The sequence below is a fragment of the Gambusia affinis genome, linkage group LG06 (assembly GCF_019740435.1).
Source record: "Gambusia affinis linkage group LG06, SWU_Gaff_1.0, whole genome shotgun sequence".
NCBI lineage: Eukaryota > Metazoa > Chordata > Actinopteri > Cyprinodontiformes > Poeciliidae > Gambusia > Gambusia affinis.
Window position 1 is genome coordinate 18,180,109 of NC_057873.1, and position 17,582 is coordinate 18,197,690.

Below are 17,582 nucleotides of genomic sequence, written 5' to 3' on the forward strand. Positions count from 1 at the left end.
ATCATAGAGTCTCAGGGAATAGATGCTCTTGGGAAAGGAGCATCTATTCTTATTCAATCTTATTCACCTGCAACATCATGATGAGCCAGCTGCAAATGAAGCAATGAATTCTAGGCAATATTCAAAGTATTTAAGTACACAGTAAGTTGTTCACCCTAGTTGTAATTAGCCAGCTGTTGGCTGTAATAATGGACTTACATAATCCATGTGAAATAATTAGATTAGATAAATCAGATTGGTCTAAATGAGAACCTAATGATGTCATGGTAATGAGGTTACAAGATGTTCCAGGAAGTAGTGCAGAGAGCATGTCCTTAAATCATCAGCAGAGGACACACACACACACACACACGCACACAGTATTCACCAGTTTGTTTCATCAGCTGTGTGTCTGTCTGGATAGTTTCTTTGAACATCCCTATACAGACTTCAAAGGGATAAATCACATGCACACACACACACACACGCAATTAGATGTAGTCAGTCTTTGGAGTGTTAAAAGAGGACATAGTCTTTTATGTGCTTCATCAGTTCTATCAAAGCACCCATTTGTAGACATCAAGTATCCGAAGTGAGCTGTGGATATTTATGTGGCATTCATATATCATTTGTTTAACATATAAGAACATATGCACAAGTACTTTTTTGCAACTAGATGAAAAGATGCAAAGTGTTTGAGAGAGTTGCAAAAGTATTCCTCCCTCCTGAGCGTTTGCACGTATTGTCATCTTACAACCACAAGCTTCATTGTATTTTACGATTGTATGTAACAGACCAACACAAAGTGGCACATCATTGTAAGATAGAAGCAAAAATACAGAGTATTCAAAAATATTTGCAAATAAAAATCCTAAAAGTGTGGCAGCCATTTGTGTTTAGCCACATTGGAGATAATTGAACTTCTGACTGTAGTACATTTATTTAATAGGTATAAAAAAATCCACAATAAGAAATAGCTGTGGTTTTTAGAACAAACAGTGGCACTATTATATGTGCCTTTAAACGATTCTTGCTACATAATTTAAGTGAAACAGTTTATTTAACTATATTTTAAGGTTAATATGAACAGTCAGAAATTTATAAATAATCTATAAAAGTCTATGACTCCTCTGAGGTTAAAATATGATGCGACACCATGGTCAATATTGTAATGTTTGCCGCAATGTCTCTGCTCATTCTTTATTAAAGTGTAGTCCCTTTTCATTGAACTATAACAGATAATCTGTGAGCTAAAGCATCCTGTTAACTCACAGGTTAAATAAACTCCGCATGACATCTGCAGATGAAATCTCTTCGATTGCACATGCACGGAAATGGCAGCATGAACTGAGACATAATGGACAGTAATGTTTCAATGGTGGCCACAAGAACTCCCAGATAGACACATACATACATATAGAACCGTCCAGATGGACACAAAGGGCATGGCGTTCACATGGCCTTGAGAGGCTGCTTCTGTGATCTTTTAATTTGCGTGGATCAACACTAATCCCTGATCCTGCTCATCTGTTTTCCACTCCACTGACCCTGGTGGAAAATGTTTCAGCCAGGAAGATATAGAGTGAGGTTTTTCTTCATGTTTTTTTTTGTTGTTTTTTTTTTATTAATAATCTGGGAATTTTTCTTTCTGTCATTGAGTCTCCTAGCAAACAGTTAGTGCCTTCCCGCTTTTCCGTATTGATCAAATTCCCCAAAAGTTTCCCATGAACATTTCTTTGATTATTTCATCATTTAAACTTTTCGCTTTTAGTCGTCACTAAAACTATTACCTGGAGATACCACCAAAAATTTTGAATGATTAGAGCGATTAAAAGAACTAAAAACTATGACACAAATAAAGGAAGTTAAAAGGACAGTGTCAGTGGATGGTTGGAGAGGAGCAGAGGAAGAAGCCTACGTGGGAAAACGACAGAAATGAAATACACACAAAGGCACAGATTTATGTTTGGTGGACCGTTTTAGTGCAGACATACCCCAAAATGTCCAAGAGTTAAAGGGGAGAAGCGTGGGATATTTTGTAAAATTTAATTTTATAAGTTTTGCATAATGTTATGAAGTTATTCCGTCATGCTTTGATACTTACATGCGTGTTGGAGAAATTCTTGAATCACTGAAGAACAAGAAGACTGAAGACAAAGCTCAATAATTGTATCATGTATCTTCCTTCCACATTTATCATCTATGGATAAATATCAATCAGGGGAAATTTACAGGACTCTCAGTTCTCTTAAGCAATTTAGGGAAGCTGAGTATCATTTTATTGAATTAGCTCCTTGCTAATGAGCTGCACATAGACTTTTCTCCTCATATTAGTAACAACAGATTTGCAGGAGCCCATTCTGTTCAAAAGCTTCACCAAGAACAACTATGGCTTCAATGTGTGACAAAGACAAGCGTTTGTTCAACTATTTTTCATGTGGGAGATTTACTTCTTCTATTATTAAGCATCCAAATATTCTCCATGACGGAAATAATCGTTTGATAAATTGGTGTTTTCATTAGTGATGCATTAATAGATCCTAGCTTCTGAAGAACTAGAATCAATTAACCACTGATTAAAATCAGACAATTTCCAGTAGATCAGTTCTGATCAGTGTTTGGGAACTGAGATAAAATAAAAAAAAGTAACATTTAATTAACTTCACAAAAAACTGAAAAATTTAAACTTTTTGTCAATTCTGTAACCCCAATAATAGTAGGCTAACATGTTTATTTACCACATCTGAGTGTTCAGTATCATTAAATTGAGGTTTTAAATTTTCAGGAGCTGAAGCATTTAATGCCGTTTTTTTTTTTTCTTTTTGCCCTTTTTAGATGGTTTTTATCATTTTTAGCACAATTGCTGTTCTATGTTCTTCTTTCTTTTTTTTGTTTTTTTTTGTTACCTAACTACAGAAAATGACCCTGTGTAGACTTAACCACTAATAAAGAAGCAGGTCTAGGTCTCAAAAGGAAGAGATGCACAACCTGGGAGAGAGAATCACTCCCTGAAAAGCAAAGACTGAACACCATAGGCTGGCCTGAAGGATGCACTGGAAGAAATCTCCCAAGCACAATGAGTAACAACAGGAGCAGCACCAGAGGCCCCGTCTTTTACAGGGGGAAGCAGTGAACCTCAGAGAGCTGAGTCTAGGACTGGAGGAGAGCAGAAGTGCCAGGCAAAATGAAAGCGTGCAGATTCACGCAAAGGTAAAAAAAAATAATAATAAAATAAAAAATAAGAACAAGATACTATTACTGTTACAATATTACAAAACAGGAGAATATTACTTCACAGTTATTAAAAGGGGATCTCATACAGCACATGAGTTAACAAAAGAGTCCATCTCCTGTGAACTCACTGCTGAAATGGTGACACCACTGGCATCCCATAACTCAGGAGAGCTTCAGTTGGCTAGTAAGACGAGTCCAGTATGTAAATTAAAGGAAAGTCCTCTCTGACACTCCTGTAGCTTGTGTTTGTGTCTGATTTCCATCAGCAGGTTTTCCTGTTTGTTGTTAATCCCAAGTGTTGTCCAGTGACAATGATAAATGTGAAATATGCAAAAACATGCGACTGTTAGTGTAAGGACTTGTTTGTCTGGATGCACGGAGGGCGTGAGAGGGTAAAGAGACAACTGGAGGACGAAAGGAGGATGTGCTGAGGGGAATGAAGCATTGCAGAGAAGGGTTGGAATAAATTAAAGACAAAACATTTCAGTGTGAGGACTAAATGGGTCTACAAAAAAAGGAATAAAACATTGATTTGATTAGCTTGCAATAGAGCCAAAGACAAACACGGTTTGGAAATGTAACCTGCAGTCTGACAGTGAAGTGCTCTGTTAGGAACTTAAGGAACAATCAGATCTATGATGTATGATGGTATTTGATATATATATGAGAAGGAGAACCTTCACCCCATATCTCTAGATGTAGTCTTTTACAAAACATTAAGAATTCTATCAGAACCTTTTTGACCTTAAGCCTTTGTATGCAAATTCAATATGTAAAATACCTGCTGAGTGTCTCAAAAATCCATCTATTTTCTAACACCCTTGTCCCTTGTGGGGTCAGGAGGGTTGCTGGTGCCTATCGCCAGCTAACGTTCCGGGTGAGAGGCGGACAGGTCGCCAGTCTGTCGCAGGGCAACACAGAGACGGGACAACCATGCACACGCCTAGAGAAAATTTAGAGAGACCAATTAACCTAAAAGTCATGTTTTTTTGGACTGTGGGAGGAAGCCGGAGAACCCGGAGAGAACCCACCATGCACAGGGAGAACATGCAAACTCCATTGCCGAAAGACCCCGGGCCGGGAATCAAACCCAGGACCTTCTTGCTGCAAGGCAACAGTGCTACCAACTGCACCACTGTGCAGCCGCGCTCAAAAATGTGTTGACAAATGCATTCAAAATAAGAGGCCAAGGCTTTTTTGTAATTGTAAAGATACTCAGTGTTTTCTTTTTTTTTTTTTTTTTATTTACAGAATGTAAGACAGAAGATGTGCCCTAAATGTCAGTCAGAAACAAACAGCTGTCATCAAGCACCCTAAAACACAGCAAACACCTGATCCCAACAGCAGGGTCAAACACAGTTTATGTCCAGATGGGCCTTGAAACAAACCAAAAAAAACACAGAATATGAAGATTTGTGATTAAGTGTACTGTTTCCAGAAAAGGAAAACTTATCAGAGGGAGCAGGGCTGGATTTTTTTTCCCTTTCAGTATGAATGTGAACATCTTAGACATTTCAGAAAGGTGTGAGTCATGTTGCTTTCTGCTGTAAGAACCAGACAACCATTGATCAAACTGATATCGGTTTCTAATCAGCTTGGACTTGTTGCAAAGTGAGACACTGGGAATAGAGTTAATCATGGCAAATAGATGTATTTTATAACATTCAGACATGAAGAAAAAGCTAACTTACTTTAAATGAAAATGATGCATATCAAGTAGAAAAAAAAAGACATTTTATCAGTACGTCAGTAAAGAAACCAGCTTGAAATGTAACACAGAGTGAAAATAAAAATACAGAGAATATTTTATTCATGATAGTCATAGGAAAGGACAATGGTTATGTGTGATTTGGGATAGTCAGTTTAATAGTAGATGGTTCAAACTATGTCATAAATGATCTACCTAAGCAAGTAAAACAACTGAAACAAGTTTCTGGATTTTTTTTTTTTTTTTGAGAACTAATTTTGATAAGGCTCAAACAGATTTGTAAGTTATTTGACTTTGTAAAATGATGGTGTAAAATAAAATCTTTATTGATTTGGCTTTTTGTTACTGGACACTGAGGCCCTCCTACACTTGACTGTAATGGTTTGTGTGAATATTTACTGCAGTGTAATAATCCATGACTCTGCAGAGAAACAGCACCTGCAAAACCTCTTTGTCAGAACAGCTAGAGTCACAAGATTTCCTACATGTCTGATATTATACAAGAAAGCAGAGGTGGGGACTCGAGTCACATGACTTGGACTCGAGTCAGACTCGAGTCGTTAAAATCACGACTTGAGACTTGACTTGAAAAAATGCTCAAAGACTCGGACTTGACTTTGACTTTCATGCCATTGACTTGGGACTTGACTCGACTTGAAGCTGTTTACTTGAAAAGACTTGATATTTTTTACTCAAAGTCTTAAAATTTAAAACACATTATTTATAAAGTGGCGTCATTAATTAATTTCACTCATTCCGTATCAATATGCGCAGACCGTCACTATGTTTTTCCTCTCTCCTTATGTATGGATGTGTACGTAGCTGCAGCACAACCAATCAAATTAACAGGATTTGGACGTTTAAAAAAACGCGAAGCGGCTACAGAGATCAGGGAACGAAATACGAAATAACCGCTCGAATATGCTTCCGCAAGTAATTTCTTTTGGCTACGTAGGTTATGAACTTTCGACTAAAAAACGAACTGCAACTTGTAAAACATGCAAGAAGAGAATATCGGATGGAGATGCCATGACGTCCAACTTTGTCCGGCATTTGAAGCTTCACAAAGATCGGTAGGTGGCACTTTTCTTTTGCTGTAACATAGTTGGCTTTAGCTAACTTCGTGTTAGCATGTGTACTCCCGGTTAAATTGGTGATGATTTACCATAAATCCGGTCCTTCAATGTGCACCTTGTTAGCTCAGAAAGCCGGTGGATAGTGAGCGGGGCTCCGGAACAGCAAGCAGATTCTGGACCTGAACACAGGGAACAGAGTCTCTCTGTCCCATCATGATGACGAGCCGGGTCTAGTACCATCTAAGGATGGTTGGTGTATTTGAAGACATCTACGTTGGGAAATTATATTGACAATATATTGTTTACTGCAGTCAGTGCATTAAGTCAACTGTTTTTGACTTAATGCACTGACCGGCGTGACTGTCACATGTTGTACAGACCCATTTCCAAGTGGTATAGCTTTGCTGGGGAAAAAAAAGAAAAAAGGAAAATGCTGCAGATCCTGCAAAGTTGGAGCAACACGTGACTCCTGGTGATAAAGATCAAAAGGACTGTGACGATGGAGGACTGTTTGCTGCTTATTGTAAGAGGCAGAAGAAGGATGTCCAGACAAGTCCAGCACTACAGCTAAGTCATTACCTCCATATTGCTGATGGACAGAACGCCCTCTTGTTCTAGGCAATGAACATGCACACTCTTCCTTCACTGTTTAATGTGGCCACCAGAGTTTTGGCAGTGCCTGCTTGCAGTGCTCCAGTGGAGCGCGTCTTCAGCTATGGTGGCATCATTTTACGTCCTCATCGTGCACAAATGACAGACAGACTTTTGGTCAGTTTGGTCTTTTGCAAATGCAATGCAGAATAGTTAACTGAAATACAGTATCCTCAATTGCAGATTTCTGTTAATTGTTCAGTTGATATATTTGTTTTGTTTCTTATGTCACTCAAAACATGGACACTTAAAAATACATGTTCACTCAGTGACCAGGTCAGAGAAAAGAGGAAAAAACTGCTGTTATGGTTCTTTGTATTGTGCTGTGGAAATGTCAGCATTTTTGTCTTTTTTTATTGAATATCAAGTTTAACAGAACTGCGCAATAAAGTGGTCCAATTTAAAAATGTTTTTTATACTTTGTGTTCAGCTACACACGTTCTATCATTTGAGATAAATACATATTTTAAAAAGAACAAATGGTCTATTATTTGAATTTTATGTATAATTGCAAATTATTAAAAAAATACAAAATAAAAACGACTCGAAATGACTTGAAATTAAAGGTTCCTGACTTGAGACTTGACTCGACTTTACCTGTCTTTACTTGAGACTTGACTCGGACTTGAGGACAGAGACTTGAGACTTACTTGAGACTTGCAACACAGTGACTTGGTCACACCTCTGCAAGAAAGTGGAGAATTGGACACAAGTTGTGTGGGTGTGACGCTAGCGTAATCCGCTTTATTTAGCCCAGAAACAGAGCTTAAGCTCTGAAGCTCCGTGAAAACAACACCTTTAGTACATACAGGCTACAAGAGTTGTATTTGTTATATAATACTGCATGTATGCAATATCAACTCATAATATGTTAACATATGTACATAGGACTGCTTATATAAGATTTCACACTTATTTATCTGAAAACTGACTTGTCTCCCTGCATACTTATTATTATTGCTTCATGTGGGTTCTGCAGGTGCTGCTTCTCTGTTATTACCTTGAGCGTGGATTGTTGTTCAAAAGCAGCTTTATGCTTTGCCACCATCAAACAGAAGCATGTTAATAACATTTCACTTTCCTTCAGTTTGACTAATGTCTTCACACAAAACAATCTACCAGCTCTGATGCTGAGCAGCAACTTGTCTAAGAAAAATGAATGCACACTAGACACAAATACTCGCTGCTTAAGATTTGATTTTCTCATTGAACAGTGGCACTAGTTTTGAGCTAATTTTCTTTTTGCAAATACTGGCATTACTAATGTCTAGATTACTATTTTTTTTCCATCCATGCTCACTTTTTCCTCCAATATGTCACTTTCTTAAGTGTAACTTCATAATACAAAGCAATTTAAAAATAGATATGTGAAGATTTTGTACAGTAAGTTTGGATAACACAATTGGTATGAAACTATTTTTAAATACTGTAGCATTTATTTAAAGCAAGATGTATTTTCTGCTTCATATAGTTCAAAGACTGCTCATGTAGACAAATATAAACTTAAACCAGTAGTTCTTTATCATTTGGCACATACAGGAATGATAGATGATATGTCTTAGAGTTACTGTAGAGAGAAAAGAATCAATCAAAAATATAATATATATATTTTAGATATTTTAAAAATACTAAAATTATCTCTATTTACTAACCTACCAGAATGATAGGAGAGATTTTTAGAGTTTTTATTTCAGCTTTCCTCAAACTCAAGTTAACATATCTTTCCATAAAAGATCAAAAGGTTTTGGGTCTCCTTTCATAAGCTTCTCAGATTAATTTGTCCCATTTTTCCTGACAGAACTGGTGTAACTCAGGCAGATTTGTAGAACAAGTTGCTTGGACACTAATGCACCACGAATGTTTTATGGGACTGAGATCAGGAGTTTGTGATAGTCCTCAACCCACTTAGTAATTAATTTGGCTCTGTGAGTAGAGCCATTGTCTATTCAGAAGACCCATTTGCTCCGCAGCAAAGGAAAATCCACATTACGTAATGCATTTTATTAGAATTTATTATTTTTATTTTTTCACTATGTGCCATAATACATATGTTGATTTTTAGACGTAGGGTATTCTCTGGAATATTACCTTTATTTTGATGCCTTGTAGTTCCTGAGACATATGGAATTCATTTTGGGGGTGTCATTTTCGAGAACGCCGCAAAAACTCTCCAAAAAGAGGCTCTGTTAGCAAGAGGTTAAATCAATGACTTAGATAAAGTCATTGATTTAATATTCACACATCATGATGTCATCTATTTTGTGAAAAAACATGATGCTGCCATCCCCCGTTATTCTCTTCCCCATCCCTCGGACAATTTCTTTCAATTTTTCGCGTTATGTCGCCCAAGGTAGCAGTGTTTTTGAGTTGCAGCCATAAATACATCGACAGGCGGCCTTCATTTAATGAAAAGGTTTATGAAATTATCTGTCAGAAAGCCATGCCATTATCATCAATGATTTCCAAGTTGTTTAATTTGGAAACAATTTTAGTTTATGCCAACTTTCATAAAAAGTTAAATTTACTTCTTTCTCCCACTATTCTTGCATTTATTAAATAGTAGTAATTTTAATAACAGTAACTGATGCAATACAGGAAAAGTTTAGTCTGATTTTGCGCCAGACAGTGAAGAAAGAAATATTGTATATTTTTATACAGTATATGAAAATATATGTTTTCAGCTCTAAATGTAACCCATGGAAAGTCTTTAGTTTTAAAGCTAACAATTCCCCATTTCACCATGTTTTACAAAAAATGGCTGCATGATCACATTTACTCACAACAATGTCCCTTCAAAGTCCAAATCCTCCTTAAAGCAAAGCTGTGTTAATGTGTTGATCCCTGGATAACATCTGTATTTTCAAACTCATCTGATGAAAAAGAATTAGAATACAATAAGCCGACCGCTGCGGATAAACCACTGATGAGTTGCTATGACTCTGACCCAAAACTGAAAAGTAAATCTCACACTAGAAAACATGAACAAGTCTATATTTTTTAAATCTACTCTCACTTGCTCTGTACTCTGTTTAGTTTTATTAATAGTATATATATATTTTTTTACCTTCTCTTTAATAAATCTGTTCTTATTTATTTATTTATGACGCTATGTATGTATCACTGACAATGACGTAATTCACCGCTCAGGTATGTTAAAAGCAGACAGTTTTGTTATTCATTATTTCTTCTCTTCCAGTAAAAAATATAGCATTTTTAAGCTGGTGTCACTTTTCTTTACATTACTTGTGAAAAAGGAGCATATTAATATTGGTATTTATTTGCATCCAACATACAGTAAGTGATTTTTCATATGGCATGTGTTTCAGGCTCCAACAATTAGCTAACCATCTTCCAGAATGACACACAGAAACCACACTGTTACTTAGAAATCATGTCTAACCTGTGCTGGTGGCATCTTTGAAACAAACTGGCACATTCAGTTTGTTATTTTAAGTCCTGCTACATCATTTTGCAAGTTTATTTCTCTTTCGAAGCATGTATGAAGGATTATGGTTATAGAAATGACTTTCAGAGAAAAAAACTCAAAGTTTATTTTAAACTACAAAGTAAGTAAGCACACAGGGATGCCTTAATTAAATCTATGTGACCACTGTCATTTCTGAACTTGTTATGAGTAAGTAGTGTATTAAAAACAGCTGTGATGGGAATGTTTCAGTAAGTATTACTGTATTACAATAAAAAACTCTTCCACTTCAACCAACTTTTCAATTTGTAACACCTTGGGATGAATTTCACAAGTCATGAAAAATAGCAATTAAATAAATGTTAATTTAGAATACAACACAAATCTGTAAAGTCTCCAGTAAAACACTTTAAAGCCAAACTATCCAAAACCAATATTTCCACTTTATGATGGCCAATTGTTAATTATGTTTGGATTTGTGTAGCACAGCCCGAGTTATTCACTCAGCAAGTTGAACTCAGTTTGCCAGCAAACAAGTCGACTTGAATTTTATTCACAGTTATTCCCAAAATGTATTCATAGCTCTGCAGATTTAAGTGCAAAGTAATCTTTGAATTACTAGCAACTTCTTTTCCTGACTCACAGTAGTGTTAACATTTTGCTGTGGTCTTACTATTGTGCAGAGTTGAATCTGATGAAAAAAATAAGAATAAATCATTGAAAGGAGCTAATGACTAGAACGATGGCAAGGTGACATTTCAACTTGAAAGACTTGGAGGTCATGAAAATTAAAAGTCTAAATCTGTGAGGGGCATGAATCACTTTAGGCTTCTGTATCTTGGTTCAATTTTCACAGGGCAAAACAAATGCAGGATTTTTTTTCATTAGTTTTTATAGACACTGCAGTTAGAAAAAAGTACACCTGTAAATTGGCTGTATGTTCAGTAAAACCTTTGATTCAACATTTTTTCATATCTGGACTGAGGAACTGTGAACTGTGTCTGATTCCTCCTGTCAGTTCTACAAACTAAAACACACAACAATCAGTTATTCCTGCAGACATGAAAAGGGACATACCTGCACACAAATACCTGCTAGCATTGATGTCAACTAAGCAAGATGCAGACCAATCTGGGCAGGTCCATCCTAAAAGCAACGCTTTTCGGACAATGCTACATGTAGGTAAAAATGCTGATTAGTTGAATGCCAGTAAGCACAAGCTGGTAAATGCTGACAACAACTGATCTTATTAAAAGAGGCTAAAGCATGTAATACACTAAAACAAATAATCACAGGTAAAAAAACAAAAACAAAATCAAAGAGTAGAACATCTACATTTCTGTTATTAGCATTCGGTTTATCTCCATTATTACAACATTGTCTGCTATAGTTTGCTGAGGATGCAAAACAATCAGGGCTATAAGTTTGGATTAATATGACTCTAGTTTGCATTTGTCTTCCAACGTTTACCTTTTCAAAGCAAATCCTCTTGTTGTTTCCTTGACAAATCCCAGCCAGCTGGCCGCCTGTCAACAGTTTGGAGGAGCAGCTCTTACGTTTAGTAAAGCATAACATGACTTACAGACAGACGAACATGAAGGAAATGGAGAGTTGTATCGTTTTCCATTACAGGTCTTTGTCGCACATGAGGGCATGATGGACAGCAAGTCATACAAAATTCATTCTTCAGCACCCACCTTATGAATGACAAGGGGTTTTGTTCTGTTTGCAAATGGCTAATGAGGGCAACAGTGGTCATGAGTGTGATCGCTGTGAGTTTAACTCAGTTCTGTTTAATGCGGACAAGGGTCTGGGTGTTGTCTGAATGTGAACCGCTGCAAAGAGCCAGACACCAGATCTGCAGCCGAGACGTCCAGCACGAACAGAGTTTTTGTCCAAAGGTTTTTCCACAATTTGATTATATCAGTCCTCCTCTTGGAGGATAGATAAAGGACTACTGCAGCGGCTGTCCCTTAAGTCATTTGAAGAATATCTCCACTGCTCAGGGAAGAGATGGGGTCAGTTGTTCTCTTTCATCTATGATGAAAGCGTATTTCACCAATCAGGTGTAAATTCCACTTTTTACATAGTGCATTTGCATAACCACAGATCTGTATGACTGGTTTCCTGTATGTTCCTGTGATTCAAATCCAGTTGCTTACATTTGAAACATCTGTGTATGATTCTACAAACTGGTTTCTCTTAGAAACATTGTCCCAATGCTGTAGGAGACCTTCCTCATAGAGGCCGGAGGAGCCGAGCGAGAGCTGGTAAGTGAGGCGTGGCTGTGCGAAGTCCCTGCCTCCAGGAAGTAACACGTCCCTGGGATCTCTTTGGGAAAATTCTCTGGGAGCTCCAGCCGAGAACGGGGGATGAACGAAAAGGAGCGGTCATCTTTCAACAACCTGTTGATAAAAGAACAGAATCAGCAGCTATAAATAGTGTAAAACAGAATACAATAACATTCATTAGCTGTTTATAATCATGATAATTTCAGTAAATATGATCATTTCTAAGCCTAGTGAGGGCTGTCACTAACACATTAATTTGAGTACCCACCATCCTGGCATGTCACTGATACACACTTTTCTACGTCCCCCACTGATTCGAGCAGCTCGATGGACACAGAGATGTGTGTGAAGCTTTACTACCAGCTAAGCCAGATATGCCATCCACAAGTACCAACTGATAATCTGAGGCCATTGAGACTTGCCTGAGAAAATGTTGTGTTTCCGTCAACGTTAACTAGTTGTCTGTCCCAAAACACTGCTGAGAGGCTATTTGTCTCTGCAAACTCAAGAGAAACTGTATTTTCACACCAATTCTGCAGCTGAGCCCAGGAAATAGCCTCTTTCTGCTACCTGCTGTTATTCTGACACTCAGTCCAGACTGGTAACCAGAAGCTCATTCATCCAGAGATCAAAGCCTGTATTTGGCAGTACGTGTTACCTATTCCCTCAAAGTAACCCAGGCTGGTCCTCAGTGAGCCGAGGCCCCTGACGAAGAGAGATAGATAAAGAGCATCCTTTTTTCACTGCCTGCTTACTGTGAACCAGACACCCAGGCAGTGAGTAACTTGTGTTTCTGGTGGGAGAGGTGTGAAGAAATCATTTGTTAGTCCTTTTTTTTTGTTGTTGTTTATTACATTTTATTTTAACTAAATATAAGTAAAGACACATTAGTTTGACTACTAATAGATTTGCATATGGATGTGATAATTAGTTCATGGTTATTTTCCTATAATATGAACACTGCATCATCACTGATTTGACAATAAATTGGAGCAAAGAGAAATTAAAGAAATATCCTGGTATTTTAAGTGTGTGATAGAATTATTAACTTTAAAAAGGAAAGATTTCACTTCAAATTGATGATTAGATTGATTAAGTCCTACCAACAACCTTTAGGATGAACTGAAAATGGTTGAAAAAGAGAGGGTCTGTAACTCTGGTTGATGTTGAGACTGTGCAGTGGAATCGTCACAGATCCCACTCTATGTATGATCCAATGGAAGGAATGCGTTATAGTAGAAGACAAATTGGTACAAAAAAAAATGTGTTGTATAAAGTATTATGAGTAGGATTTCCTAAGGTGTGACATCAGTGTAATAAAAAAAATGCATTTGTTTCTTAACTTTTGAAATGATTCTGTACTGAATAAATGTAATGATAGTAAAGGTTAGTTAGCTTTATGTTGTTCAAATAATGAGATTATTGTACTGGAACAAAAGATTAATTCTATGGATTTTTGACTCATCCCTACCAAATACTTAAAAATGGCTAGCACTTTGTAACAGATGTGATCAAAAAGGTTTCTTTATAATTTCTATGAAAAACAACCTCAGGGCTTACCTTGTTTTATTAAAAACATGCATTTGTATATGCTGGTACTTACTGGTAGGTTGTTGGACTAACATTGATGCACCTTGGATGGCTTCCTGATTCAAACTTGCTGGCTAGAGTGACGTTGTTCCCAAACAGGCAATATCGCGGCATTTTAACCCCAACCACACCTGCCAGAACCGAACCTGTGTGGATACCTATTCTTAACTAAGAGAGGGAAGGAGAAAGACAGAAGGGAAGAGCGATTAGACTCATGACATGTCATGAAACTCCTGTTGAAGTTCCTTCTAACAGCTAGAACAGAATATTGTCCTTGGGTTTAGATAAGAAGGCCAATCATATATGAGATCTCTTGTTCAGCTCAGAGAAATGAAATTAGACAGATATCGAAAATAGAAACTGAGCCTCAGTGTGTCATGTCTGCAGCAGAGAATATGGGCAAACTCATTTAATTTAAGCCTGAATTCAACCCAACCTGGCCTCTAGAGTGACACGACACCAGGCACTGCAGAGCGCGCTCACAAATTAGTTTTCCAAGCTGAGCTGAACTGATGGAATTAATCACTGTACAGTACAAACGCTTTCTTGCTTTGGGGCTAGAAGTACTGTGTATGCTTTGGAATGAATAATGGACATTTTAGCAGAGAGATCATAACTCCATAATAGCTTGGATGTTGTTATCTAATCTCATACATACCCTGCAGCAACGGGATTTAAAATAGCATGAGAGTGAGAGGGAAAATTATCAATTCCCTTTCCCCCTGGTAACAGGTTTGTGGCGCTCATTTTGTAATCTAGTGTGGATCTATACATAACTGCAGGCAACATGAAGGCCATCCTTCCAATTCAGGGCCACTTGATCAACTATTGATTTATAACAATTAGTTAAAGATTACATACTGCACATCACACACCAAACCCAGAGGAACCCAGTAGATTGTTAACAATTAATCTCAACATGCATTCCAGCACACTGCGATGGAGTCATGGCAACAACAGCTGAGGGTTGTAGTGAGATAGTGCTGGCAAATGCAAAGGCAATGGAGAGAAAGGCAAAGTGAACCTATAATTAGATGGTTGGACCTTGACGGTTCAGGGGGAGTGATAAAGAAAATGAAACAGACAGCAAGGGAGAACGAGGATGGCAGGTGCACCAGTGTGACCTATTTTTGTGGCTAAATCGCATACAGACAGCTGTATACTCGCCTGTCTTTACAACAGACAACCACTCAGACAGACATAAACATACACACACAAACAAATCTGCATCTGTGCCCACTGTTCTCTTTATCTCTGAGCCTTAAAATGCAAACAGTAATAGCCGTACACTCTTCCCCTCTGTTTCGCTGTGAGTCAGCATCCATTGCACATGGCCCTCATTGAAGTCGAAGAGCAAATGCCGCAGCGGCACAGGCAGCCAATCACAGCATAGCCTCTGGCCATGCTGACAAACAGATAATAGATACAGAGATAGACTGAAAGGCATGCTTCTCCGCATCCACATGTGCCAGCTCACACGCTTAAATTCAGACTCGAAAGCTGCACCTCAGCTTTCGAGTCTGGTGTCTACAGCTTTCACTCCAACTTTGAAGTGGCAACGTTCTGCTGCAGTGTTAACTGGTTATTTAAAAGCCAAAACATAAATAAATCAAAGAACATGGGAAAAATTGTGATTTAAGTCCTTAAGATAGCTGAGAAATAAATTACCCAAATATAGATAGCATTACATTCACTGTTGGTTTTGTTTGTGCCTCTGATAATTGCTTAACCAGTAAGCCTTGCATGGTGCAAAAGTAATAACATTTAAATCACCGAACCAAACATAAAACAGTGCATCATCAGACAACTTGAATGATCAACATGTTTGCATTATGTCTGATAAAGCAGGAAAGAAAATAGGGGAAAAAGCTGAAAAAAGAACATGAACACCATGAGTTTGTGCATAGGTAAAACTAAAATGAATCAAACATACTCTACAGTAAACATAGTTAGCTTAGCACAGAAGGGTGACAAACAAAAAATTGGAAAAAGATTTATTTCTGACTTTTGAATATTATTTTTATTTTTTTGCAGGTTAACTAATCAGATGTTTGACTTTTTCTTCACTGAGACAAAAGAAGCAGTTGAAGATTAATTATCGTCTGCGGTTTGTAAATATTAATTGATTCTCTATAAGGTTATAAAGAAAAAAAATAAATCAATAAAATTATTTCTATTAACTTTAAACCTTTGGATAACATCATGATGCTGTTTATTATATAACACAAAAAGGTGATTTAAAGTCTTAGTGATATAACGGACTGGATATAATGGTAAATGGAAAGTGCATACAGTAAAATCTATATTTAGCTCCTGGAGGGTCCAAACTTAAAATTTGTTGTTATGGCATAAACAATCTGTTAATCGCTTTGTCACATAAAAATGTATCTTAGAATAAAAAAAAACAACAAATTATGGCCTTAACTCTCCATCCATGTCCTTTAAAAAATTTCTTGCAAGACACAGTGCTTGACAATATCCACTTGTTATGACATGTTTTCATGGAGGAGGTGCAGATGTGTCCTCTCTGCAGCATGGACGCCATGCTACCCTTACAGCTCTGTAAACACTGGAAACTCTCTGTTGGACCAACTGAAAAGACAGCATCTACAAATGTATCTTTGTCTGGATGTTCGGGACGTTTTCATAAAGCATTATGTATTAGCAAGCGTAAACGTGTTTTATGTGCTAGTCACATTGTTACACGAGCATGTCGAATGGTGAGTTGTTAATGGGGTGAAGGGATTAGACTTTGCACTGCACAATCAAAACCTTTTGCTGCATACAGAAAGGCTGCAGTTGTTGGAACTGCACTATGACAGAAAAAAAAACACAGCTACTTTTGGTCAGCATGATCAGCCTCTGATCCTTTCTGAATGCAAACTGCAGCAGATACTGCAGATGTCTGGTAAATACTTTTACAAGAGTTTACTTATGAACTATTTTGAAGGCATTAAATTTCCTCTCCTCATCTAGAGGAAAAGACAAATGTTTGGCTCTGTTTTTGCTCTCTTAAAGCCACCTATCCATGCTCTCATCCAGACAAACAATAAATAAATAACGTCTCATACTCATAATAACATAGTGGAAGCAACATACAGTGTCTGATTACTATCCATGTTTTCCCATTGACATTTCACACCTCAATATATTTCAGTGTCCTTGAATCACTCTGTGTCCATTTGTGTCTCACAAAGCATTTTCTCTCCATTCTCTCTCACATCTCTCATGCTAGTTTGCATAACAGTGAAACATTGGCTGGGCTGAGAGCACTCGCTGAACAGCATTTATCATCCTGAAGTGTTGAGTATCTGTATATCTCCGCTCTATGCCAGCACAAAATGAGTAGGATGGGAAAAAACGGCAAAACAAAAATTCTAGGAAGGCAGGACAAGAACAAAACCCAGGGAAAATGTGTGAAGGAAACTGAGGGAGTGAGACACAGAAGATAAAGGAGCACCTTTTAGGAGGAGAAGAAGATAGAGAGGTAGAGGGAAACTAGAGAGAGAGAGAGCAAATGTAAGAGAAAAGGAGCAGGCCACAAACGCTTGGCAAGGGCTTTCTATTTTGAGACAAATGGACCATGTTAGGACCACAGCGGTACACATAAAAGTGTCCTGTCTGTTTTT

At 37.5% G+C, this 17,582-nt stretch overlaps 1 protein-coding gene across 1 annotated transcript in view; it reads right to left on the reverse strand.

Annotated features, from left to right (window-relative positions):
- Nucleotides 1-7,330: 7,330 nt before the first annotated feature.
- gucy1a2 (guanylate cyclase 1, soluble, alpha 2) overlaps nt 7,331-17,582 on the reverse strand; it is a 39,699-nt gene continuing 29,447 nt past the window's right edge. Inside the window, exons 8-9 of the mRNA XM_044119690.1 lie at nt 13,967-14,121; nt 7,331-12,477 (exon numbers count right to left, since the gene is read on the reverse strand). Coding sequence (XP_043975625.1) covers nt 12,258-12,477; nt 13,967-14,121 — 375 coding nt within the window. The 3' untranslated portion in view covers nt 7,331-12,257. The remainder of the gene's footprint in view (nt 12,478-13,966; nt 14,122-17,582) is intronic.